We start from the raw sequence: 27,996 nt of genomic DNA on the forward strand, positions 1-27,996 counted from the left end.
TCGGCGGGGACGCCCGCCGCGCCGTCTGCTCCCTGTGCCGGCTCTCTCCTAGGTGCGCGCGCGCACTTCCGCATCTTAAAGGCGCATGCGCGCTGACGTCATGACGCGAAATTCAAAATATTTAAAGGGCCATTTGTATTAGATTCATTGCCCGTGATAGAATTTTATTCTGGTGCCTTCCTGAGCCTTGTTCCTGTTGTGTTTACTTGTTTTGACCCGGCTTGCTCCTGACTATTCTGATTATCCATATCTGACCTCGGCTTGTACTTTGACTACGATTTCGTCTCATCCTGCTGTATTGATTACCCGGTTTGACCCTTGCCTGTCTGACTATCCTTGATTGCTGCCCGCCCCGACCTTGCCTGCCTGACGACGACCTTGTTTAACCCTATTTGTACCGTGATCTTCGGCCTAACTGACTTTCTACAGTCGTGCCCCATTGCTAGCCAGAACTCCTGCTTTGCACCTCTCGTATAAGTCCAGGTGGCATCCGAGTAGCTGAGGGCTCCTCCCGAAGCCAAAGGCGGTCACTCTACTGGTGAAGCACGAGCTGAGACCAGGGTGCTTGGCACTAGCTCTGGTATTGGGTGCCGACCGTGACAGTTAGTCTAAGAAGACGTACATGTTCCACAACATGATAGGATACTCCTGTTACTCCAATGTGAAGCAAAATGTATATGTAGAACTTTAGAACCACTTGGTATGAACCAAGCTTTGAGTTTTAAGGCTAGCTTTTCACTTTACTATGCATGCACACTCGCACAAATAAAGGAGAAGCAGGAAGAGGATCACTCCATGGTGCTCCGGAACCCTGGACTGGTAACAGCTGCCTTGGGTATCTGGGAAGTGATTACAATCACTGAGGGGTGTTCAACATTTGGCATGGCCCCGTTATTAACCCCTTCCTTCTCCTTTAAGGACCTGGGATTAGTGCCTGGGATTAGAAGTCTCATGATGATAGGAAGTATTGAAGTTAATGAAGTGAATAAATATCAGAAAGGTATTTAGGAAGGAAGGTAGGGATGCAACTGTGCCCAGATAGGTAATTTGCAAAGTTTGCACCAGTGACTATACTGTAGGTCTCTAGTTGTGTCCTTGTCTAGGTACCAGCTTGTTGAACATGGCTCATGAATTTGTTAAACAAAGAAACTATTTCATTGGCAGGCTGTATCTTCCCTTGTTGACAACGTAGTACCATAGGCAATCATAAGAAGGGACAGAATTAAAATTAGCCCTGCAAGGTTAAGATCCAAGTGATGAATCAGTTGCACCAGTTCTGTTTTGCCATTTTGTTAACTAAAGTGATTTATGGGCAGAGACTTCTCTGCCACTATTCTGTTTGTGTGAGCCAGTGCATCAGAGGCACTTTGTTGCTACTATTTTCTGCCAGGCAGCAGCAACTATCAAAATGCCACATGTTCCACTGGGTTTAGGGCTTACTGGCAGTCATACCAAAGTGCACTTTCTATTTGTCTGCCCCAATTGCAATATCACAATATCTTTATTAATCCCCTTATATTGCACGTGGCAGATGTATACAGTATATTTAAAAGTTACTGGGTCCCACAGCAACATCTGTTTAGTACCCCTCAAGTACTTGGGAAATATGTCTGCTTGACAAAGGTCTGCACTGTGCTATCTACACTCCTTCACACCCTAATTATGTCTGCTGCCCTTATTGTTGATCCTCTGATCCCAGTGGAACATCAGTGCTAGAGAGCCCAGCCAATGGCAGGCGACCCATTCATAGCAAAACCTCAGCTTTTCCTACTTGAACACTGTACATATAATATAAATGTTTGAATATGTGTTGAGAAGACTGAAATAATTCACAACAAAATAATCTAAAAATGAAAGATGTTTATATTGTGCAATATAAAAACTGAGTTACCTTTCTTTACAGCACTAGCATCAAAAATACCAAAATATACACACCAGAAATACCTAACCCTCCTTACCCCCAAAAAGAGCACTTTGCACCCCATCAGGCACAGTATAGTAATATGCCCACAATGCATTCATGTTTGCACCACAAGGTTGAAGCAGGCTCTTGGAGGTATATTTATAAACAAAATAAAATGTTCCTTGGAACAGAGAGCACCTGTGAAATAGCATTTTTGATTAACCGGTAGAGAGTAAATCAGCATGAAATTTAATTTTGCACCTTAATCTGACAGTCATCCTATAGTGCATGATAGAAAAAGGTAACATCTTTGCACGGTATCTGTTTTAGGTCAAACTGGTGAGAAGAGCTGCCAGGCTTTGGGGTCGAAAGTGAAATTGCGCTGTTTGAGAATGTTATTAACGTAATCAGTCATTGACCTTTTGTATTCTTTGTTAAACCTATTCTCTATCTCTGTTCCATTCAGTTGCACCCCTTTATTATCGATCACAGTGAAAAGAGGATCATTTCTTGAACTTTCCAAGAGCAGCAGTAATTTGCTGAACGATTCGGTCTCCCCACAGTTGCCATATGCCCAGGATGCATATTTGTTGGAATTAAATTCAGGATGAAAAGTAACATTTTCATACATGCAGTAGCACAGGGAACAAGGAGAAACAGGAATATACGCGTATTCTTTTGTACTAAAATTATATGCATTACAATAGAAATGGTCTCTGAACTTAATTTTAACCTGTTTATTGCCACAGCAAACAGCATAGGAAATTGCTTTATGCCACACGTGGAGGGTGGATATTGCAATCATAAGTTTTCTGAGATCCTTTCCTTTGCAGGACATCGAAGCTCCATATGTAACAATGCTTGTTTTCGCATCATCATATTTGCTGTGTGCAATAACAGCAGCTGCAAAAGCAAAATCGTTGGCCACCAGTGTCTCTCCATTCTCATCTCCCAGTTGCCACAAGGATTTATTAAAGGCAACCAGCTGTTCCATTAATTCGTTATTGTTATTGAACATACCTCTCCCGATCTAAAAAAGAAAAAGAATAGATGACATACGTTGTGTTGCAGAAATTGTCCCTCTGCCAAAATGAGTGTAAGTATAAAATTTCCTCCAAACTATAGGGAAGGTGTAAGGATACTGAAGGCACAAATATACCTTACAGATTAATTAGCGAAGCAAAGCATTGATTTCAAGGGTTTTGTTCCAGAGGCTGAAATATGCCTCATATTTAGATTAAGCTGTGGTGCCAGAACCCCAAAAGGGAGGACTAGTGATTGGTAGTCAGACCCTGCCATAGTACACCCCAAACGCATTTGGTAGGCCAGAAACTCCTGTCTCTGAAGAAACGTTGGGTGGCACACACCTACCATGCCCCCTTTTCAACACACGCTCGTGGGGTATCTATTTTGGTTCGTAAAGGGGTGGTATTTGAGTGCTTAAGAATGAATGCTGATTTTTACGGTCGTTATATTGTCATGCACTGCAGAATCGCTAATCAGCTCCTGACACTGGCAAATATCTATATCCCTCCGCCATTTGCCATGGAAATACTGGAAAAATTGATGCTGCTATAGCGACACTCCCTAGTGCCCCTATCCGTCTCCTAGGAGACTTCAACACTACTCTAAATCCAACTAGACAGGTTGGGACAAACTGGTAGTCAGCCCACAACCTTAGCAAAATGGGCAGATGCCCTAGGACTAACGGAGCTGTGGAGATGGAAACATCCCGAGGAGAGGCAATATTCCTGTCATTCCCCAAGCTATGGCTCACTATTATGAATAGACCTGGCCCTAGCATCAGCTGACTTTGCACAATTGGTGGTCTCTGCGGAATACCTTCCCAGAGCCTTTTCCGGACACTCTCCACTGCTAATGACACTAAACCTTTCCACTGATGCCAGAAGAGCTGTTTGGCGGCTATGCCCACTGTGGTTATCTAATGAAACTGTGAGGGAAACCGCACAGACTGAATATGCATCATATTGAGAATTGAACCAGAATACTGCCCCCTTGGAAATCTATGGGAGGCATCCAAGGCAGTGGCTAGAGGCGTACTTATAGGTGAAATTACAAAAGCCAGGAACAAATCCACAGAGGAGGCTAACTCAGCCGAGTCTGCCCTTAGGGAAGCAGAGCAAAAACACATAACTACACAATCTGAGGAATCACACCAACTCCTCAGTCAAGCCCATAGAGATCTGGAGTTAGCATACACTAAGCTCACTAGGAAGAGACTACTCTACACTAACCAAAGAATCTTTGACCAAGGGGATAAAGCCGGTAAATTGCTTGCCCAACTCTCCAAATCCAGGGACTCAGACCCTCATACCCAGAATCAGAGATTCCAGTGGAATCCTTGCTACTACCCTTCTGATATACTAGACATTACGAGATAGATTAATACAGCACAGGTTCATCCATTAATTATACATAACCCCCTCTCAAAAAATTGGTCGCAACACTGAGGCAACATGCCCCAGATGCCAAAATACAGGGCCCTCTTTCTTACACTTAGCTTGGGAATACCCAACAATTCAAAATTTCTGGTCTGAGATAATTAAATACATGGTGGACACTTGGGGTTCCCAAATGCATGCACATTAGAAATATGTCTGCTGGCCGATTGAAGATTTGGTGCCACTCAACAAAACAAGATCCCTGGTCCGGACTATATTGTACTATGCAATTTAATACTAAATTGGATGGGAGCCAATGCACCCTCAGTGGAAATATGGCAAACCCTTATTAATATCACCCTAGTATAAGGCACAGAGTATGGTATTCATGGCAAAAGACTATTACTATGCAAATTACGGAATGTAAGTTTGATATGTGTTGAAACCACTGTGTATCAGTATGCAATTCATTGTATGTAAACTTGACATGTGCCAAATTACTGTGCTTTTCCGTTGCTCTCCTTCTCCTCCCTTTTCCTTCCTTTCTATGTTTTATAAAAAAAAAATGGCAGGGTGTTGAGCCAGGGTAGAACACTGAATAAAATAGCTTTACAGCAGCAAGGATTTTTTTTTTCATTAAAGTATTTTCATATTTAGGAAATCCTATACAAATATTTAGCTATTTAGACTCTATCCATTATGTATATTTTTCCTTTAATGCTGTATTCAAAAACACAGTAAAATGAAGATGAGGGAGGTAAGTGGAAGAAAATGCAGAAATTCAGTTGAAAGAGAATTCTCACATATTCCAGAAGGATGGAGTAGGGTGTTTGACGGGGTAGATGAGTTTTATATTTTTCACATGGTTCAGGGAACTTTGTCTTTATTAATTCCTGAAGGTTGTTCAAACTGGGTATGAATTCCATTGGTGAGACAGAGGGATCATTTATGTATCCAAGGAAGAAGATAGCATGGAGCAGCTGTAAAGACAAAAAAGACTGGTAGTTACAGCATATGCCTTCAAAACACCATTTATTAAAGAGTAATTGTATATAAGTTTCATACTGTTTCTCACAGGAGACTGGATAGGAGAGCGCAAATCAATGCATGCAAAACACTTTTCAATTGACGATCCCAGTTAATTACTCAAAAAAGCCTTTTTCCAAATGCAGCGATTCTACTGGGCACAGACAGGCAGGTATTTTTAGGCCCTTTATCAACTGTGGGAGAGGAGATATCAAAAGACCATTAAGTGTCCTGTTTGTTATGGCCCTTACAGGGAAGTTAGAGGGCTCTGTACCCACTGGAATCACTGCATGCTCCGGGCTTTCTGCAGTGGCACCCACAAAGTAACCCCACTTTCAGCATTAGTAAAACCAGGAGGGGGCAGTAAAAACAGTGATCAAAATCCAGGCAAAGAGTTAGGGCAGGCAACAAACAGTCAAATCAGACCAATGGGCAAAAGAGCAAAATGGCAAAGGGCAGTTGGCAGCAGTCTGAAGAAAGCAGATACGTTGTTACCTGCTCTTCCGTGTAGCCCCATTGACAGGCAAAGCGTCAGACTGTGTGGAGCTGTACTGAGTGGATATCGACACAGAAACAAGAAAGTTTGCATTTTCGCACTGAAATTAACCCTGTAGCTCCCCACAGGCTGATATTGTGTCTGCAATGGGGTTACACAAAAATGTAGCTGACAGCAGAGCTGTTTTTCTCTGCCTGTATACAAACTGCAAGAGAAGGAAAACAAATGATTTTCTCAGTGTGACCAGGGCTCAGGCAGGGACTGCTTAAAAGTTGTCACTCTAACTGTGTATTGGTTTGAAAGAAACACAAGTATACATTGGGGGTGACATGGAGCCCACACACAGTGGCGATGAGCAGGGGAGGGAAGGTTAGCTGTGTGCTTAGACTCACATATTAAAGGTAAACTCACATATTAAAGGGAATGTTAGCGAATGGGGGAGCTGATTAGCAGTGTCCAAGGAACACAAGATATATATGTAAAGACGTGGTCATCTTGGGTGATATTTCTGGAATCATATAAGGGTTAGCAAGCGAGAATGGACTAGGAGCTATAATACTTATTCATATGTTTTAAAATAAAATGTCATATATCAACTGCTGGAAATATCTAATAAGGAAGCTCAGGCCAGGGTTGGACTTGGCCACTAGGACACCCGGACAAATCCCGGTAGGCCCCAGCAGCCCAGACCCGACCCTTGCAGACGATACCCCTGTCCAACCGTTCCCCCTCGACACGCTAAATTTACGTTGGGTGGGGATCCCTGCGAGGGGGGTTAGGGGGCCACTGCGGGGGAGGTTAGGGGACGCAGCCGGTGGGGGCACCTGCAGGGCCCCTGGGGCGGGATCCCCGGTGGGCCCTTCACCCCCCAGTCCGACCCTGGATCAGGCAGCGACTGAGCGACTTTCTGGTTTTTTGGTTCTGGTTTTTCTCTCTTCTAGTCACCCATTTTCCTTCCTTTCCCCCCTTTTTCTCAAAGTTATGAAGATATTACTAAGATAATGTTAGATAATGTTGACTTGCTTTTCCTGGTAAAAGTTGCTACTGTGACTATATGTGAATGTTGAATGTAAAAATAAAAAAATGGATAAAGAATATACAAAAAAAACCATCACATATTAAAGAGCACATTTTGGCTTATATAGCCGAAAATATAGAAATTGCTTTAAAAATTAAAGGTGTAGTTCATCTTTAACATAACATTTAGTATGACGTAGGCCATGATATTCTGAGACATAGTTACATAGGGTTGAAAAAAGACCAGAATCCATCAAGTTCAACCCTTCCAAGTAAACCCAGCACACACAACCCACACCTACCAATCTATACACCCACATACATAAACTATATATACAACCACTAATACTAACTGTAGATATTAGTATCACAATAGCCTTGGATATTCTGATTGTTCAAGAACTCATCCAGGCCCCTCTTATAGGCATTAACAGAATCTGCCATTACCCCATCACTAGGAAGGGCATTCCATAACCTCACTGCCCTCACCGTGAAAAACCACCTACGCTGCTTCAAATGGAAGCTCTGTTCCTCTAATCTAAAGGGGGGGCCTCTGGTGCGCTGATTGTTTTTATGGGAAAATGGCAGTGGCTCGAATAAGACTGGAATATAAATATTAAGGCACTAAATAGAAAGATAACCAATAAAAAGTAGCCTTACAAAGCAAGTGTTTTTCCTGCCAGGGTCAGTGACCCATCCCCATTTGAGAGCAGGAAAGAAGCAGAAGAGGAAGCAAATAATTCTGAAACTACAAAAATTAGAAGATTGCAGTTGAAATGTTGCTAAGAATATGTTATTTTACATAATAAAAGTTAACTTAAAGATGAACAACCTCTTTAAACTGGAGCTTTTTGTTTCCAGTGTTTCCATTATTTTCCCAACCCTTGTTGTCCCTGTATGTTTTGTGTTGTATGAATATCAGTTAAACTTTAGCAAATTGAAGGCTGGAATTGGCAGGGTCTTACTGGGGTGTCCAGGGTCGCCTGGACAGCCGCCTGGGGGCTCCCAAAATCAAACCCCCACTCAGCAACCTTTTACTGCTCTTTGTGTGATCCCACTGTCTTTGGGGCCAAGATAAGTTACCCATTCTGGCACCCCCTTAACATAATTACTTGTGGTCACAATTATAATATAATGTAACTGCAGCAGGAATAAATTGTCAGTCATAACATTATTATGTGATTTATAATATGCATCTTGCAGAACAATAAGTATATGATTTTCCACCAAGCACCAGCCTAATTATATATGTTTTCCAGTGATTTACCCTTTGCATATAATTGTTCTTTTCCTCTGAAGATAGTTTTTGATCATTTGAAAGGGCTGTCATGAAGGCAATGATAAAACGATTTCCACTTTTCACCAGATTCACTCTCTGTGCTTCTTTGTCTATAATTCTGTCTCTAAAGAAAAGACACACATCCCCAGACATATTTATACATGGCGCATATTACTACTAGAAATAATATAGTAAGCTACCAAAAAATCTAGGCTTCCCAGTTCTAAAATCAGTTGAAGAGGGGCAGCCTGGCAATACTTTTGGCTAATGGCCTTCATTGGAAAATCTTGGACAAAAAGATATAAAATCATTTTATAGATTCCATACTTTGCTCCAACTCTATAGTACAACTACTTTTAGTAGGTGAAGAAAATGATTAGTGTTAGTTCAACCCCCTACCTCTGCAATTCTTTCTCTTCTTGCTTATGATTTGCCTGTTAGAGACAGAAAACAGCAATAAGTAAAGGACAGGGCCATGTGGCAGAGAAGATGTGGGAACTACATATGTATATACCCAAGTACTTCTCCCATCTAGATAACTGAATAGATATTTTAACCACTGTGGTGCGGATTGACCATCAATTCACAAGTTATATTTACTTGTGAGAGCACAAAAGAATAAATAAATGGTGATGGCTCACACCAACCCAGTCACTGGATAAAAACTTACATTATTCCTTTGAGTATTCATAGTTTTTATAGCTCAGACTGATTCCCAGACACCTGTTTTTTCCTGTAAATGAAAATAACAGATAAACTATAAAAAAAAGAAATCAATATTCATAACACCAAACAATACAAGCCTATATATACAATTTTACTAATGCAGGTTTTTTGATTCTAAAACCTTGGTCACACACTGAGGAGTGTGATAAAATAGTAGAAACTGCTTATGTATAAAAATAGGTATTTGAAAAGTTAGAGCAACATGCAAGCACCAATTCAGGTGTGCCATTTTGCTTTTTAAAATCATCAGTAAAGTATCAGCATTGCCTATATTTCAGCTATGACAAGTAGCTCCATTTGTCTTAGGGCAGGAGTACAAGGGGAGATTAGTTGCCCAGCGACAAATCTTCGTTCTCGTGGGCTACTAATCTCCCCACAATGCCATCCCTAGAATGTAAATCGCCAGTGGGATGGCATACCCGTCACTGCGATGTCAGGCAGTCGCCCGAAGTTGCATTGAGAGGAAACTTTGGGCAACTGCGATTGCAGTGACGCATATGCCATCCAACTGGCAAATTACATTCTAGCCGGTGGGATGTCATTGCGGGGAGATTAGTTGCCTGCGACAATGAACGGGGTAATCTCCCCGTGTACCCCTGCCCTTAGGGTGAAGACACACTGAGCTACTAGTAGCAACTACTTTTTCATGGCTACTAAACGCCAGAAAATACCCTTCTATAGACAACACTGAGAATTGGCTCTGCTAAAGCACTAAAGCACACATAGAGACAATTATCAGTAAATGATCAGCATTGTCTATCTTAGGGCCATGACAGACGGGGAGATTAGTCGCCCGGCAACTGCCACGGCCCTTAGTCGCCATGACAAGTAGCTGCTACTAGTAGCTTTGTGTGTCTTCAAGGTATGGTGATTCAAATTACAAACTGTCCCATGCATTCCAGATAATAGATCCTGTACCTGATCACAGGCAGTACTCCAGAACTCTTTCCTCTTGGCTCTGGCAAATATGCTTGTTTTCCTAAATGGAAATCCTGCTTTAAACAGTAAGAAGCACGAGACAGAAGACTAAAATCTTTCTAGTTGTCGTTGCCCTTCCCAGTGTAAGCTCAGCTGACGTAAGAGAGAGTCACTATTAATACATTAACCAATAGCCAGGCTTTGTTTGATGCAGCGAGAGAGAAGTTTCACTTCCTGATCCCTACAACAGAACAGTTTCACTTTCTGATTCCTACAAGGAAAGCTCAATGCCTAATGCTCCCTGTGCTGAAACTGCTTGTGCGTGCATCAGTTACAGATCTTACCCGGCACAAAAAGTGATTGCTCCTTGCACTAGGTAAATGGATCAGGCCAACTAATAAATGATGTGCTGAGTCAAATCAAACAATAACAAAAATGGTTAAAAATGAAGATTTGCAGATTTGTCTCTATGCTCAAAATGCTTATTACGACCAAGTTACGTGCTGATCTCAGGGCTGGAATTAGAGATAGGAAATCTTTTTTCCATATTAATAACATTGACATCAAGCTTCAATCTTACTGGCCAGGCAAGTAAAATAGTGTTCAGGTGGCATCCCTAGTGGAGATGGAAGGTCTGAATGATGTATTATATTCTGGGAATGGTGACTATTTAATGACATTCACGTGCCCAAACCAGGATAGAGGTTTCTTAAGACAACCAATCTTTTAAATCAATAGTGAGAACTGGAGGGATGCATCTAGAGGAGCTCCATGCCTAAACAGCAGTCTTTTACCAGCAAAACTGGCCTATACATTGGGGGGGGGGGGGGCCTCATCATTACGCTAAGCCTTACCATTGTCACTGTGCCATCAGATCAATTTCACCTCCTTCTATCCTGGGGAACTGTAAGCAATAGAGATATTTGTGGGGGGGGGATTATTTGCTCAGCTGTGCTCTATGCTGGGGCACAATGTGGCCTAAGCGCAGCTCCCTGCTTCAGGGCCGCCGCTCCCTATAAGCAGAGTACTCAGTCTGCATAGGGCACCAACTCCCAGGGGGGCACCATTCCAGCTGCTCCAAAAAAAAAAATTTTTTATATATTATAACAAACCCCCCAACACTGTCCCGCCGGTTTTTATAGCGCATCCCGTTGTCCCGGATAGTTCAATCAATCTATGGGGGCTATTGGGGGCACTTACTATGGGGGCATTGTCTATGGGGGCAATTGGGGGCACTGTGTGTGGGGCCCCTATAGTAGGTGTTTTTTTTTTATTATTTTATTTTTACTTCTGTAATATTTGGGGGAGGGGGCACAAAAGAAAATTTCTGCTTAGGGCACCCATTTGGCCAGCAGCGGCCCTGCCCTGCTTTGGCTTTGTTCTGTGCTAAAAAGCATAGTGCTTACTGGCCCTTACAACATAATTCTACACTCAACTTAGCAAGATGGGGCCAGACCTCACTTAGTAACCTGCTGGCTAATACTTTAAGCTGCATCTGCCCTACCCAATGTGATAGGAATTTACAACAAACATTCTTTATCTGCTATTTACAATAACTCCTCACCAGAATTTTCTATTCTATTTACTTTACAAATAATCTCCTACTGACCAAAAGATGTTGCCAAATCCAAAGAAATCAGTTCTAGATCCTGACCTGAGAGACCCAATAAAACAATGAATGCACACATTTGGCCTCACCAAGTCGTGCCACATTGGTAAATCCCAGTCATTTTGTTCTTAAATTATATGTGATGGTATAATAATAACAAATTCCTTCATGGTTTCCCTCGGCCACATGGGATAGGCTTTATACCTGGCAGAGAAGTAATTGTTAACAGAGGTAACCGTCAGAAGGATTTTGGAAATCATTCACCTGGAAGTCAAATCATAAATCTATGTAGGGTTGCCACCTGACTAGTTTTGACCCAGACAGCCTGGTTTTTGGAAAGGGCTGTCTGGGTCAAAACTGCCTGCCCAGTTTGGGAAATTAAATATTAAAAAATTAAATATTGAAAAATCTGTTTGTGCTTTTAAAAAATGGATTTCATTGCAGGATTTTGCTGGAGAATCTCTATTAACTGATGCATTTTGAAAAAAAACATGTCTTCCCATGACAGTACAGGTATAGGATCCCTTATCCGGAAACCTGTTATCCAGAAAGCTCCGAATTACGGAAAGCCAGTCTCCCATAGACTCCATTTTAATCAAATAATTCAGAATTTTAAAACTGATTTCCTTTTTCTCTGTAATAATAAAACAAAAATATAAATAATCCTTATTGGATGCAAAACAATCCTATTGGGTTTAATTAATGTTTTATTGATTTTTTAGTAGACTTAAGGTATGGAGATCCAAATTATGGAAAGACCCCTTATTCTGAATACTCTTGGTCCCGAGCATTCTGGATAATGGGTCCTATACCATGGCTCCTTTTGGTGTACAGCAGCTCTTCACTGACCCCTTCTCTCTCTGGTCAGGATACAGACTGAGAAACCAGACTCCCCCCCCCCCCCACATGAACCATCTGAGGCAAATACACTTAGCCTGGAGCCCCTCACCATGTATAAGTGAAAACCCTAGGAGCACTGTATACCCCATTTACTACTAACTAACCCCCCATACAGTATATATGGGTTTGTGCAAATAAGAGAAATATGCAGCTCCAGCACTCAAATTGGAAACTTGGTTATTGATCCTAAATTAAGCAATAGGGTTACAATACAGGGCTTTTAACTATTTTATAACCAAGGGATCAAGACCACTGTTCCCTCTAAGCTGTGCGCGTGTGCGCGCGCACACCACTTTCCGAACCCGCGCACACAAATTAAAATAGCGCGCACAAAAATTAAATTTTTGCCTAAAATGATTTTTGCCTTTGGAAATAACTCAGACGTCTCCTCGGTCTCCCGCCCTCGTTACCCCGGCAACAGGTACTTCTGGCTCCTGTCCGGTGCAATGTGTAGAGTGTCCGTGCGTACCTACGCACGTACTTGCCCACGCACGGACGTCTGGGGGGGGTGCGCGCAAGGAGCACGTTCAGCACCGGACAGGAGCCAGAAGTACCTGTTGCCGGGGTAACGAGGGCGGGAGACCGAGGAGACGTCTGAGTTATTTCCAAAGGCATTGCGCTGTGGGAAGTGCTGGATGGCACGTCATGAGGACCAGGTAGGTGTATACAAGTATGTACAGCACAGTTACACTGCCTGCCATCCCAGCTAACATGGAGATTCTGCTTTGGTAGTGCTGGCTCAGCAGCAAACAAATCAATGGGGGATTAATAACTTTAGGCATGATAGGCGGTTTGATTTCCAAAGTTGCCAGACGTTTTCTTTGCAGGAAACAAACTTAAGTGTCCCAATCCCTATATAGTAAAAATTGGTACCAAATGACCCCCTATGACATCACATATAAATCATGATTAGGTATATACACTTCAAAGTATGAAATCAAAGTGTTTGTGATGTATCTCTGTACAGCCAATGAATAATTGCTATGTTTCTGCAGTTAACAATAAACACACTTTGAATAACTAACATCACATTCCACAACCTAATGCTTAGTACAGTAAAGCTTCTGCCTTCCAAATCTGTGACCTGAACCCTGACGTGGCTCAGCTCAGGGAAATCATAAAATGTGAAGGGATAATATTATTATTGACCTGTTTGTTCTATTAATTATTTGTTCTGCTGTGCAGTGTTGCATACATAAGTAGTGCTTTATAAAAATATACATGCATTTTAATGTTGAGTGCCAAAAATGATGTAATTGCCACTCTAATTTTACTCCATTATGGGTGAATAGCATGACAAATTGCATACAAAACTGCACTTTGCACACTTGCGTTTGTAAATAAGTCCTCTTGAGTTTCCAACCTCAACAAATTAAACTTTGGCACTTCTCTGATTTCTAAATGTGTAAATCCTTATAGGCAGTTTTCGCCCCAGCAGCTCAGTTTTCATAAGGCCGGGCAGGTTTCAATCCTAGACACAACAGACAGGTCCTGGGCAGAGAGAGGTGAGAAAAGGTAAAACTGGGACTAATTGAGAGCTTAAATTGGTCATCCAGGGGCTAAGTTTAAGGGTATTACAGCCAATATACCAGCCAATGCTGGAGCCAGTATTACTTATACCACAGTTAAATACAACAATGTGCCTTGCCCTTCACCCAGGGAAAAAAAAAAATCACAACTCTTTCTTCATTAAATTATGACGTAAATCAGTTTTTCATGGACACTCACCCCACTGATCCATTCCAAATTCAATTTGTACTAAGTCCAGCATCAAGAATTATTTTGCCCTAGTAACTACTATTGTAGTACTGTGGTGGGACTTGTACACTGGGGTCCACTGAGGACACCCCCTCACGTGAACTGATACTGGTACTTGATAATTAGTTATGGCAGCTTCCTTAGCCTTCCCAAACTTGCTTTTGTCTGCTGCTGTAGCATTTTTCTTTCCCTAAAGTTATCTATTATTTATTTATCTGTTATTTATTTGATTATTGAAACTTAGCAGTAGCGGCTGCATTTCCCACCCTAGGCTTATACTCAAGTCAATACGTTTTTCCAGTTTTCTTAGGTAAAATTAGGTACCTCGGCTTATATTCGGATCGGCTTATACTCGAGTATATACGGTATGTCGAAACCGCAAGCGATGAAAGGTGTAAAACGCAAGAGAGCTGCAATAGCTTTAAAGTCTGAATGGCTTGAAGAAGTTGTTGAAACGGAGACACCGGAATCTCGAAATACAATGCGTGTTCAACTGCGCAAAATATTTACGTATGACGAGGACGACGGAGTTGTTTGCTGTTATTGTCGAGATGCCAAAGCAACTGGTGATTTCTCTACGGGAAAAGTGTGGAATGATGTCTGGAAACTGGACTTTCTGAAACGCCATCTATCAAGTAAGTCTCATACCGACAGTATTAGGAAACTCAGAAATAAAAATCCAACTTTAAGAGGGGGACTGGTTCACATGTTGCTTGAAAGCCCAACCAAAAAAGAAAACAGGCAAATTAGTAATGAACGGAAGCGTTCCAGTCCTGATGAAATTAAGGTTCTTATCGACAGTGTTCTGCTGGCCATTAAGATGAATATCTCATTGCTCTCTGTTCAAGATATCAATGAGCACATGGCAAAGTATGTTAGTATACCACAAAGCTGGAGGAGCAAAAACTATGCGTTTGAATTTCTTGGAATTATAAATGGTATCGTGCAAGAGGATCTTATGGCTGACATTAAATTAGCAACGTATCATACGTTAACTGTTGATAAAAGTACAGACATTTCTGTCAACAAGTACTTAATACTCTACTTTAAGTATCGGCCAGTTAATTCAAAGGAGTATAGAACATCATTTGGTGGGATGCTGCAGTTGGAAGCATGCGATGCTACATCAATAGTAACAGCAGTCAGGGAATTCTATGGGAAACATAAACTTGACCTGAATAAAATGGTTATGTTCACTTCCGATGGTGCCTCTGTTATGCTGGGCAAAATAAATGGTGTTGCAGCACAGCTAAGAAAAGATGTTCCTCATTTAGTGCAACAACATTGTGTTGCACATCGGGAAGATTTGGGACTTTCTGATTCATGGAAAGAAGTGAAATTAATGAAAGAAGTAGAAACTTTAATGAGAACTGTGTACACCGTGTTCTGTCGGTCTTCTACTAAAAGATGCAAATTTCAGGAAATAGCAGATGCTTCCGAATGTGAATCAATTGCTTTCAGACCTCTGAATGAAGTGCGCTGGTTATCTAGGCACTTTGCGCTTCAAGCAATTATTCAAAATTATGATCCCCTATTAAAATATTTTGAAGAATCCAAAGATAATGATCCTATATCAAAGTACTGCTATAAGAAGCTGAAGAGTGAACAATTTCATATAACATTGGAAATTTTGAATGATGTCTTATCAGAAATGGCTTCTTTAACTCTGGCATTTCAAAAGCGTGGTTTGACACCATTGGAAGCTTATCATCTTGCACAGGGTAAATTGAACAAACTTCGAATGCAGTACCTTGGTGAGAAGGTTAAATGGAGTGATAAAGTTAACAGTCTTCTTGACAAGGTGTCTGGAAAAGAAGTTTCAGTGGATACTAATTCCATATTAACCTTCATCAACATCCTATGTTTGCATCTGGGTGAAAGATTTCCTGAAAATGAAATTGAGGAATGGTCTGCTTTTGACTGTACAGCAATAGCACAATGCGACTTTGACTTTGGAATTGAACATATCCGATCTCTTTGTTTAAAGTACAAACAATTTCTTCAGGAGGAAAGTGTCATTATTCAACAATACAATGACTTTAAATTCCTTGTTGCAGAAAAAATCAAAAGCAATCTGATAAACAGCTTTCCAGATATGACGAAATTTTCATTTCAGAATGATCAATTTACAGAATTAGCAAAATTGATGGACATTGGTGCCACATTCTTAGCTTCGAGTGCAGATTGTGAGCGTGGTTTTAGTTTAATGAACAATCTGAAAACGAAGCAAAGGAACCGTTTACAGTTAGAACATTTGGAAATGCTGATGCGTATTAAGAGTAACCTTCAAAATGGAGGCACGATAGATCTTGACAGAATTTATTCAGACTGGATAAATATGAAAGATCGCAGAGAAAAACTGTGAAAACTAAATTACTCTTAGGGGCTGATTTACTAACCCACGAATCCGACCCGAATTGGAAAAGTTCCGACTTGAAAACGAACATTTTGCGACTTTTTCGTATGTTTTGTGATTTTTTCGGATTCTGTACGAATTTTTCGTTACCAATACGATTTTTGCGTAAAAACGCGAGTTTTTCGTATCCATTACGAAAGTTGCGTAAAAAGTTGCGCATTTTGCGTAGCGTTAAAACTTACGCGAAAAGTTGCGCATTTTTCGTAGCGTTAAAACTTAACGCTACGAAAAATGCGCAACTTTTCGCGTAAGTTTTAACGCTACGCAAAATGCGCAACTTTTTACGCAACTTTCGTAATGGATAGGAAAACTCGCGTTTTTACGCAAAAATCGTATTGGTAACGAAAAATTCGTAAAGAATCCGAAAAAATCGCAAAACATACGAAAAAATCGCAAAGTACCGATCATTACGAAAAAAACGCAATCGGACTCCATTCGACCCGTTCGTGGGTAAGTAAATCAGCCCCTTAGTCTTAGACTAAGAGTAATTTAGTTTTCACAGTTTTTCTCTGCGACTAAGAGTCTTAGTTTCGAAATGCTACCTATAAAATATAATTACACGTTATTAATAGGTATAGCATTTAACAATGAAACTTGTTTGAATAAACAGTGTTATTGATAACTGAAATAACATCGTGTTTTTGTAACTTGATTTAGACAAACTGAAAGACCTGCGCAAAAATGCCCATAACTGAACTCCAACAAACATTCTGTAGCGCACAAAAATTTAATCTTGCTTTAAAATGCACACGGATGATATTTTTTGCGCACACAGCCTATAAAAAATTAGAGGGAACGTTGATCAAGACCATATTAAAAGTCTGATTTACTCAACCAAAAGGCTTTTAGGTGTCTGTGGAGAACAGCACAGGGTTAGTTCTTTATTAATTGGGCCAGTAAAGAATATTAACCAGATTATGTATTGTCTCACTGATATCTGACTGGTACAAATCACACCTGCTCTGAGTCAATTATCTTGCTTAGAATTCCTTGTAGCCAATTGGAAAGCACCATAGCTAATAGTTCTGGGAGATTTTGATTGTACATGTATGGGATCTATTATCCAGAATGCACAGAACCAGGTGTTTTCCAAGATAAGGGGTCTTTCCATAATTTGGGTCTCCATACCTTAGGCTGATGTCAGACGTGGCATATTCTCGCCAAGCCGAAAAACGCTTGCCGAGAATACGCCCCACTACTGTAAATGCATTTTTCGTCTTGCCGAGAATACACCACGTCTGACATCAACCTAAAGTCTGTTAAGGGCAGTGGCACATAGGGAGATTAGTCGCCTGTGATAAATCCACACTACTGGGCAACTAATCTCACCGATATGCCATCCTACTGGCAAGAATGTATATTGCCGCTGGGATGGTATACATCCATATGGCATATTGGGGAGATTAGTCGCCTGCAATAAATCTATACTACCGTGGGCGACTCATCTCCCCATGTGCCACTGCCCTAAAAATCATTTAAACATTAATTAAACCCAATAAGATTGTTTTGCTTCCTTAAGGATTAATTATATCTTAGTTAGGACAGAATACAAGGTACTGTTCTATTATTACAGAGATAAAGGAAATATTTTTAAAATTATTAAATTATTTGCCTAAAATGCAGTCCATGGGAGATGGCCTTCACATAATTCAGAACTTTCTGGATAACGGGTTTCCTGATAACAGATCCAATACCTGTATCATCTTTCTGTTTTACGGCTTTAATCTTGTTTTACAAAGTGTCTGTTCTTTAGTAGCAATGCTGAGGAATGCACAGAGAGCATCCCTGGGGTCTATATGGTTACCCCACAGATACTCGATGCCAGTAATCAGTTTGTACTTAACTTAACCATGTTCCCTGCTCCCTGTAAGCTTGCACCACCCACTTGCTTTTAGGTAGGAGAGCAGCAACTGCCCCCCACAAACGCTGGGTCTGCTTCCTCTATAGTTATTTGCCCATTTAACCTGTAACTTGTAGCCAGGTAGAACTGTTCGACAACATAATTTATTCCGGTTTCGTGGATATGGAAGTCCCACCTGGAATTCACTTCCTTCTGGGAGTTGAAGCTCAGTAAAAACCAGAGGGGAGGCACGATATAGATATATATTTATGCTGATTTTAGGGGCCCTAAAAGTAATGTGGCAATGTAATGTCATTAATGTTGCTCTCTGTGGGTATGTGAATTTTAAGTACAATATATATTTCAAATGAACGGCTTATAATTCTATATGTATGTAAGTCATACTGATAATATGTTTGTGTGTCATACATCCCTGCTCCATTTATACTGTATGCAGGGCCCTTTTTACCTTTTGTATTGTTTAATATTGAATATTCAGTGTATACATCTATCTATTGTACAGTGCTGCAGAATATATTTGTGCTTTATGAATACATATTAATAAGAATAATTATTCTATGTGGTAAAGTTTGTAAACACAAAATATGTAGGCAACTGTTCATTTGTCCATCTTTGGTGACATGAAGCTGTGGTATTGCACTAATGGGTTCACGTATAAAATATTGAAACAGACAAGCTACAGTAAAAGCCATATACCCTGCTCCATAGTTGAAGTAAAGAAAACATGGAATGAACCCCTAAATCTACCTAGTAGGCTTGTAATACAGATACAGCCAATCTTCATAGATAATGACAGTTTATGTGGAGCAGAGAGGATGAGAGTAGTAGTTCTCCATCTGATTTCCCTGAGTTTGTATATGGGAGAGAAAGGCATCAACTGAACGGCTCACCCTAAACTTATTATCATAAGTACTTTATTTTAATATATATACATGCTATAAAGAAGCTTCTTTATATCATGTGTGTATATTAAAATAAAGTACTTATGATTTTACTTCAATTTTGAGCCTCTACTCTACTTTTTGGACCTCCGGAGTGCCTGCCTTTCCTGTTGATTGGATTTCTATATGGTCCCCTATGCTGAGGGTCTGGGGCATGAGCACCCGGACCAAACCTTTAATCTTTACTAGTACATCTTAGATTTATTAGCTTTATTAGATTTATTTTTACATTTCTATTAGCATCAGCCCATTAGGATCAGCTTATATGACAAACATCATTTTCTTTGTTTGATAATTTCTGACGACCCCTAAGCTCAACTTCTCAACAGCTGCTCAAAGCGCACTGAGCATGAGAGTATTATGCTTTTCTAACAGAAGTGTCCAGTTTGTCCAGTATGGTAACCCCCCTGTGACAACTATAAAGGACTGGAATATTACTACTATAGAGATGTTGAACCTTTAGGCTGGTTCAATAAGTTCAGTATATAAAATACAGCATGTCTAGCCATATTCATTTTTAGGGTTTAGTTCTCCTTTAAAATTAACAACCCCCCTCCCTTCCCACAACCTTTACAGCTAGGGGCACATTTACTAATCCACGAACGTCCGAAAACCGTCCTTTTTTTTCTGTAATGATCGCTATTTTTGTGATTTTTTTCAGCGCCGTCACAGCTTTTTGGGGAATTGTTGCGACTTTTTCGTCACCGTCACAACTTTTTTGCAAATTGCCGCGACTTTTTTGTCGCCGTCACAAAAAAATCGGATTGGTTTTTCCCCCATTTACAATTGCTCAATACGAAAAAATCGCTACGGCGATGAAAAAGTTGAGCAAAATACGATAAAGTCGTGACAGCGATGAAAAAATTGCGCAAAATATGAAAAAAACGCGACGGCGACGAAAAAGTCGCAAAATTTTGGTTTCCAATCCGATTTTAGTAAAATGTAAATGTGCCCCCTAGTGTTACAAAATTGGCACCAGAAAACTCTTCCTGATGTCACATATTCTTAATTCCTGGCAATGTCATTCTGTGGCTACTAAAGCAAATAAAATGCTGTCTTGTATAAAAAAGGGCATTGACTCAAGGGATGAAACATAATTTTGCCCCTTTATAGGTCCCTGGTAAGGCCTCACCTTGAGTATGCAGTGCAGTTTTGGGCTCCAGTCCTTAAGAAGGATATTAATGAGCTGGAGAGAGTGCAGAGACTGCAACTAAACTGGTAAAGGGGATGGAAGGGTTAAACTATGAGGTGAGACTGTCAGGGTTGGGGTTGTTTTCTCTGGAAAAGAGGCGCTTGCGAGGGGACATGATTACTCTGTACAAGTACATTAGAGGGGATTATAGGCAGATGGGGGGTGTTATTTTTTCCCATAAAAACAATCAGCGCACCAGAGGCCCCCCCTTTAGATTAGAGGAACAGAGCTTCCATTTGAAGCAGCGTAGGGGGTTCCTCACGGTGAGGGCAGTGAGGTTGGGGAATGCCCTTCCTAGAGATGTGGTAATGGCAGATTCTGTTAATGCCTATAAGAGGGGCCTGGATGAGTTCTTGAACAAGCATAGTATCCAAGGCTATTGGTAAGCCTTCAGTCTGAATCCCCCTGAATCTAGCGCAGCGTTTTATCCATTTTCTTTTTGTTTTGTTTTTTTGTGGGTTTTTTTGTGTTTTTTCAATTTATTGGTGTGTTTCTAATATAATGATATAATATGTGCTATATACAGGGCGACCTGAAAGCCCATGGCTATGTATGTCTTATAAATTTGATATGCTATTAGCTTGGTATGGGGTATTTTGGTAACCCTGTACACTGTGTTTTGTAATGATTAAGGGTATATAAGGGAAGTGACACAAGTAAACCACACCTCCTCTGATGAAGCGCCACATGGTGCGAAACGCGTTAGGAGATTAGGATGCACCTGGTCATTGTTTGGTATAGTATGCTTTTCATATCATTTGTTTTTGTTAATTTGAGCCAATAAATGTTGTTGTTTTTATTCCACTGAAAATCTTTGCTATTTATTCAATTACTTTTGTTTGTAGACCCATTGGCCCTATCATCAGTGCGTTGCCCACTTTCATCTTTTATCCCACTTCTCTTACATTTCCTTCTGAAGATTCTCCTAAAGAATCTTATAAATTTACTTTCTTTTTTCTTCCATTGTGGGATCTCGTGAAAGGTGCAGAGGTTTTCTGCGAAGCTAACTTGCTTCCCTTCCTTTTTCTCCTCTGCACCTTCACTGCTCCCCAAGCTTTCTTCCTTAATTTCTTCCTTACTTTCTTCCTCACTTTCTTCCTTACTTTCTTCCTTACTTTCTTCCTTACTTTCTTCCTTACTTTCTTCCTTAATTTCTTCCTTAATTTCTTCCTTACTTTCTTCCTTACTTTCTTCCTTAATTTCTTTCTTACTTTCTTCCTTACTTTCTTTCTCACTTTCTTCCTTCCTCACTTTCTTTCTCACTTTCTTCCTTACTTTCTTCCTCACTTTCAGATCCTTTCAGTTTCTTTCTCTCACTGGTTCCAGAGCCCTCACTAATTTGAGGTTGCTCTTTTTCAATTTCTTCACTGCTTGGAATATTTTCCATAGCAGTTTTGTCCTTCTCTTCAGTGAGTTCTTCTTCCGGAGTTCTGTACTGTTCCTCACTTAGCTTATCTTTTTCTATTATCAGGGCCTGTACATTGGCTACGACCCCTGATAATTCATCTACTCTTTCCTACAAGTAAAGCAAAGAATGAATAAGTTCATCAGGCCAATCATTTTTACATTTCTAGTTTCATCCAAAAAAAAAAAATAGTTGTATTTTTAAGATAAAAAAAGTCCAATTATACTATTTTAGAAAGCTGACCTACTGCAACAATTCCGAATTTGGGAATAATTGGCCTTTGTTTTATACAGTAAATACAGGGTGAAGCTCTGCACAAGTGTTGGGAGGTGGTGCATTGGGGTGAGTGGCAGATGGCTGGGCATTGCGGGCTGGTAATTAAAATGTAATTTAGATGCAGGTACAAATGTTTGCTCTGCAGCCAGATTCTAGTTATCACGTTAGGTGTAACCCCTAAGCATCGCTTTTGTCATAGATAACCAATCATTTCTGTATTTACAATGATAGCATTCTTTGTGCAAAAAGGAATATCTAGAAGGAAGTACATGAAAAACTAATAGTGCAATACTGAAAGTACTAAAGGCAGTGTCGGACTGGGACCCCAGGGGGCCACCAGAAAGCTTAGACCATGGGCCCACTCTCCAAACTGTTTTTCCTCCTCTCCTCTCCTCACCCAAACTCTTTATTCTCCTAGTCTTTTTTATTTACATGCTAGCATCTATTCCTCCATCTATTTCTCCTCTTTGTTCCCAACTTGTGTGAACAACATTATTCTGTGGCTTCCCATATAACTTAAAGGAACAGTAACACCAAAAAATGAAAGTGTATAAAAGTAACTAAAATATAATGTGCTGCTGCCCTGCACTGGTAAAAGTTGTGTGTTTACTTCAGAAAGTCTACTATAGTTTATATCAGTGCTGTCCAACTTCTGTTGTACCGAGGGCCGGAATTTTTCCGACGTACGTGGTGGAGGGCCGATAATGGAAGCCAGTTTTGACCACTCCCCTTTTTGAAACCGCACCCACTTGAAACCACACCCATGTTATCACATGACATAGTAACATAGTAACATAGTAAGTTGGGTTGAAAAAAGACATACGTCCATCAAGTTCAACCATAATGCCTATATATAACCTGCCTAACTACTAGTTGATCCAGAGGAAGGCAAAAAACCCCATCTGAAGCCTCTCTAATTTGCCACAGAGGGGAAAAAATTCCTTCCTGACTCCAAGATGGCAATCGGACCAGTCCCTGGATCAACTAGTACTAAGAGCTATCTCCCATAACCCTGTATTCCCTCACTTGCTAAGAATCCATCCAGCCCCTTCTTAAAGTTATATAATGTATCAGCCAGCACGACTGATTCGGGGAGGGAATTCCAGAACCTCACAGCTCTCACTGTAAAAAATCCTTTCCGAATGTTTAAATGGAACCTCCCTTCTTCTAAACGGAGTGGGTGCCCTCGTGTCCGTTGGAAGGACCTACTGGTAAATAAAACATTAGAAAGGTTATTATATGATCCCTTTATATATTTATACATAGTTATCATGTCACCTCTTAAGCGCCTCTTCTCCAGTGTAAACAGACCCAACTTGGCCAGTCTTTCTTCATAACTGAAACTTTCCATACCCTTTACCAGCTTAGTTGCCCTTCTCTGGACCCTCTCTAACTCAGTAATGTCCCGTTTGAGCACTGGAGACCAAAACTGAACAGCATATTCTAGATGGGGCCTTACCAGTGCTCTGTAAAGGGGAAGAATAACCCCCTCCTCCCGTGAATCTATACCCCTTTTAATACAGCTCAAAACCTTGTTTGCCCTTGCAGCTGCTGCCTGGCATTGCTTGCTACAGCCAAGTTTATTATCTACAAGGACTCCAAGGTCCTTCTCCATTATGGATTTGCCTATTGCAGTCCCATTAAGGGTATACGGGGCTTGCATATTTTTACATCCCAGGTGCATGACCTTACATTTATCCACATTAAATCTCATCTGCCACTTAGCTGCCCAGATTGCCAGTTGGTCAAGATCCTGCTGCAGGGATGTCACATCCTGAATAGAATTGACTGGTCTGCAGAGTTTTGTGTCATCTGCAAACACTGATACATTACTCATAATACCCTCCCCTAAGTCATTTATGAACAAATTAAACAAAAGTGGACCCAGTACAGAACCCTGAGGGACCCCACTGAGAACCTTATTCCAAGTAGAGAATGTACCATTAACAACCACCCTCTGTACCCGATCCTGTAGCCAGTTTTCTATCCATGTGCAAACGACTTCACTAAGACCAATAGACCTTAGCTTAGAAAGCAGTCGTTTGTGGGGAACGGTATCAAATGCTTTCGCAAAATCCAAATAGATGATATCTACTGCATCCCCACTGTCCAGCTTCTTACTTACCTCATCATAAAAAGCAATTAAATTGGTCTGACATGACCTGTCCTTCATAAAGCCATGCTGATTACTGCTCATAATGCCATTCTCCACTACATAATTTTGAATGTGATCCCTTAACAAGCCTTCAAATAACTTGCCCACCACGGATGTCAAACTTACAGGCCTATAATTGCCAGGCTGAGATCTTACTCCCTTTTTAAATATGGGAATGACATTCGCCTTCTTCCAATCCCTAGGTACCATACCTGATGAAAGAGAGTCTGAGAATATCAGAAACAAGGGCCACTGCAATTCTGCCCCTAGCTCTCTCAGTACCCGAGGGTGTATTCCATCTGGCCCAGGTGCCTTGTTTACATTTATCGTGTGTAACCCTTTAAGCACCATATCCTGTGCCAACCACTGTGTAGTTGGAGCTGAGGCAACAGTGCAGCTATTGGGTGGGACTTGTCCCACTGGCTCCTCTACTGTATACACAGAAGAAAAGAACTGGTTAAGCACATCTGCCTTTTCTGTATCCGCTGTAACCATATTGTTATTATAACTCAATGGGGCCACACCCTCAACCTGCATCTTTTTACTATTAATATACTTAAAAAACTTTTTGGGGTTAGTCTTGGCCTCGGCCGCGATGCGCTCCTCATTTTCTATCTTTGCCTTCCGGATTGCTGTTTTACAACACTTGTTATAGTGTTTATAATCATTAAACGCAGCTACTGTCCCCTCTGACTTATATTTCTTAAAAGCTTTCCTTTTTCTCCCTATTAACTTCTTTACCTCAGAGTTAAGCCACATAGGGTGATTCTTAACACTTCTACTTTTTCTTATTAATGGAATAAATTGAGAACAGTAATGATTTAATATCATTTTAAATGACAACCATTTCTGCTCTGTGTTTTTATCAGAAAACATAATGCCCCAATCTATGCCCTGAAGCGCTGCCCTTAAGGAGCTAAAATTTGCCTTCCTAAAATTCATTGTCTTTGTTGTCCCCGTGTAAATTTGTTTCCTGCACCAAACATTAAATGAAATAACATTATGGTCACTATTACCCAGGGGTTCAACCACTTGCACATTTGCTATACGTTCTGGGTCATTAGAGATCACTAGATCTAGTATAGCATGGTTCCTGGTTGGCTCCTCAACAACTTGTGACATAAAGTTGTCATGCAGCAAGTTTATAAACTTGTTCCCATTTACTGTCCTGGCAGTACTATTGCCCCAGTCAATATCAGGGTAATTAAAATCCCCCATTATTATCACTTGCCCCAAACTAGCAGCCTTTTCTATTTGCAACAGGAGCTGGGCCTCCTCCTCTTCGCTTACATTAGGGGGTCTATAGCATACCCCTACAATTAGTTTGGTAGATTCCTTACTATCTGTGAGAAGCTCAACCCATAAGGATTCAGCTCCCTCTGTTAACCCCATCACTTCCTCCCTAATATTTGCTTTTAATTCCTGCTTAATGAACAGACACACTCCTCCTCCTTTTCTATTGCCCCTGTCCCTCCGAAACAATGTATACCCCCCAATATTAACTGCCCATACCCATATTAATGGTTGTAGTACAGCAAAAACCTGCCATACTCTGCCTGCCCTACCCTGCCTGTGTGTGCCATACTCTGCCTGCCCTACCCTTTCTGTGTGTGCCATACTCTGCCTTCCCTACCCTGCCTGTGTGTGCCATACTCTGCCTTCCCTACCCTGCCTGTGTGCCATACTTTCACTGTGTGTGCCATTCTTGGCTGGTTTGTGCCATATTTGGCCTGTGTGTGCCATACTCTGCCTGCCCTACCCTGCCTGTGTGTGCCATACTCTGCCTTCCCTACCCTGCCTGCGTGTGCCATACTTTCACTGTGTTTGCCATTTTTGGCTGGTTTGTGCCATACTTGGCCTGTGTGTGCCATACTCTGCCTGTGTGTGCCATACTCTGCCTTCGCTACCCTGCCTGTGTGTGCCATACTCTGCTTGCCCTATGATGCCTGTGTGTATGGCACACACAGGCAGCCTACAGTGACACAATGCTGGCACTGCTCCTACAGTCTGCACAATAACTATATATTAAAAAACTTTTTAATTGAAGTACCACCTCAGTATATGTTCTTTTTGTAGTGTGCAGGGATTATTTGTGGGTTTCTACTGCTCCTGAGGTGTGAACAGGGGAACAATGGGGGTGATTACAACCTGAGCCTGAGGTGTGAACACTGCAGGGGGTGAACAATGCAGAGATTAAAATGTGTGAACAACACAGGGGATTACATATTTGAACAATACAGGGGGATTACAGCCTGAATCTGAGGTGAGAACCATGCAGGGGGGGCAGTTAATCACAGTACTGATACCACTTAGAGCTTACACAAGAGTAAGCCATCAAAGCAGCCAGACAGGTGGGGGGCCACACAGAGGGGGGTCGCGGGCCGCCAGTTGGACAGCACTGGTTTATATAATAAGCTGCTGTGTAGCCATGGGGGCAGCCATTCAAAGGAGAAAAGGCACAGGCACATAGCAGATAACAGATAAAACACTATTGTATTCTACAGAACTGTTATCTGCTATGTAACCTGTGCCTTTTCTCCTTTTTTCCAGCTTGAATGGCTGCCCTAATGGCTACACAGCAGCTTATTATATAAATTATAGTAGTGTTACTGTAGCAAACACACCCGTTTTACCAGTGCAGGGCAACAGTGCATTATATTTTATTACTTTAAAGCTCTTTCATTTTTTGGTGTTACTGTTCCTTTAAAGCACTTCCCCTATTCCTTATTGTTACCTTTAGAATTTACAGTATTGCAGAAAATACGCACAGTTCTAAAAGTTATAAGAAATACCATTTTTTTCTAATCGTAACCAATCGCACATTGATAAATGGGCCCCTTAGTTTTTCATGCGCTTCCCTCTGGATATTCACATACGTAACCAACATGGTGAAGACCCAGTGAATAAAGGAAGCTGCTTTTGAACATTTGGGCGCTCAGCTCTCTTGATATATCATATATAGAATTCTTTAGTGGAACACAGAGTACATTTATTATTTGCTTACCAGTAAATAAGTCAGCGAATTGTCCCAGGCTTCCTGGAGCTCTTCTAGCTGCTCATTGTACTTTCGATCTAGTTCTGGACAAAAAGAAAAATATTTGTGAGATATGTTCTGCTTTACAAAAACAATAAAGCAAACCTTGTGATAAAATGGAAAAGCTGCTAAAAGGTTGTTGAGTAAGTAAAGGTTTAAAGGTTTAGTGCTATTATTATAGCTGGAAGCTGCCATGCCGACTGCTTCTTACTTGTTTTTAATTTTGTTCTTAGTTTTTCAACAAACAGTACCTAACAGTGGCTAAATTGCCATAAAAACAAGCAAAATATTTCCTTTTCCATATCCATAATTGCCCCCTATACTGCCCTTAGAACATAATCTATTGTACATTATTGAAAAGTTATAGAGTTCCAAACTGTGTGTGTGTCGGTACATAGGAGTTAACTCAAGAAATATCTATTAAGGGAATATCAGTAGAATTTCATTATTACCTATAACCCGACGATCCATCTCCTTTCTTAATTGTTCAATGACAATTCCAACATCGTTGATCTTTTTCTGCTGAAATATAGATATTTTTTTTAATATTATACTCAGACTAAAATGTAGACATTTCATTTCAAACTAATTCACTTTAAATTGAAATGCAGTCAGACCAACATCTGAGTTTCTTTATCTGTTACAATAGCTGATTCATTATTTTGATTTTAGCCCCTGCATG

General features: G+C 40.8%; 1 protein-coding gene across 2 annotated transcripts; it reads right to left on the reverse strand.

Moving 5' to 3' along the window:
- Window positions 1-1,840: 1,840 nt before the first annotated feature.
- Window positions 1,841-27,859, reverse strand: LOC101735197. Of its 2 annotated transcripts, XM_031894709.1 has the most exons (7): window positions 27,767-27,859; window positions 27,285-27,358; window positions 8,794-8,856; window positions 8,523-8,557; window positions 8,112-8,247; window positions 5,109-5,285; window positions 1,841-2,933 (listed from the first exon to the last, which is right to left on the reverse strand). In XM_031894709.1, exons 3-7 carry the CDS (start codon window positions 8,812-8,814, stop codon window positions 2,235-2,237), a joined length of 1,068 nt encoding a protein of 355 aa, XP_031750569.1. In that variant the 5' UTR covers window positions 8,815-8,856; window positions 27,285-27,358; window positions 27,767-27,859; the 3' UTR covers window positions 1,841-2,234. The 2 variants fall into 2 exon arrangements, with proteins under 2 accessions (XP_031750569.1, XP_031750568.1); XM_031894708.1 differs by lacking the exons at window positions 27,285-27,358; window positions 27,767-27,859 and adding an exon at window positions 9,768-10,570.
- Between the last annotated feature and the right edge of the window lie 137 nt (window positions 27,860-27,996).

This window comes from Xenopus tropicalis, chromosome 10, assembly GCF_000004195.4.
Source record: "Xenopus tropicalis strain Nigerian chromosome 10, UCB_Xtro_10.0, whole genome shotgun sequence".
Taxonomy (NCBI): Eukaryota; Metazoa; Chordata; class Amphibia; order Anura; family Pipidae; genus Xenopus; species Xenopus tropicalis.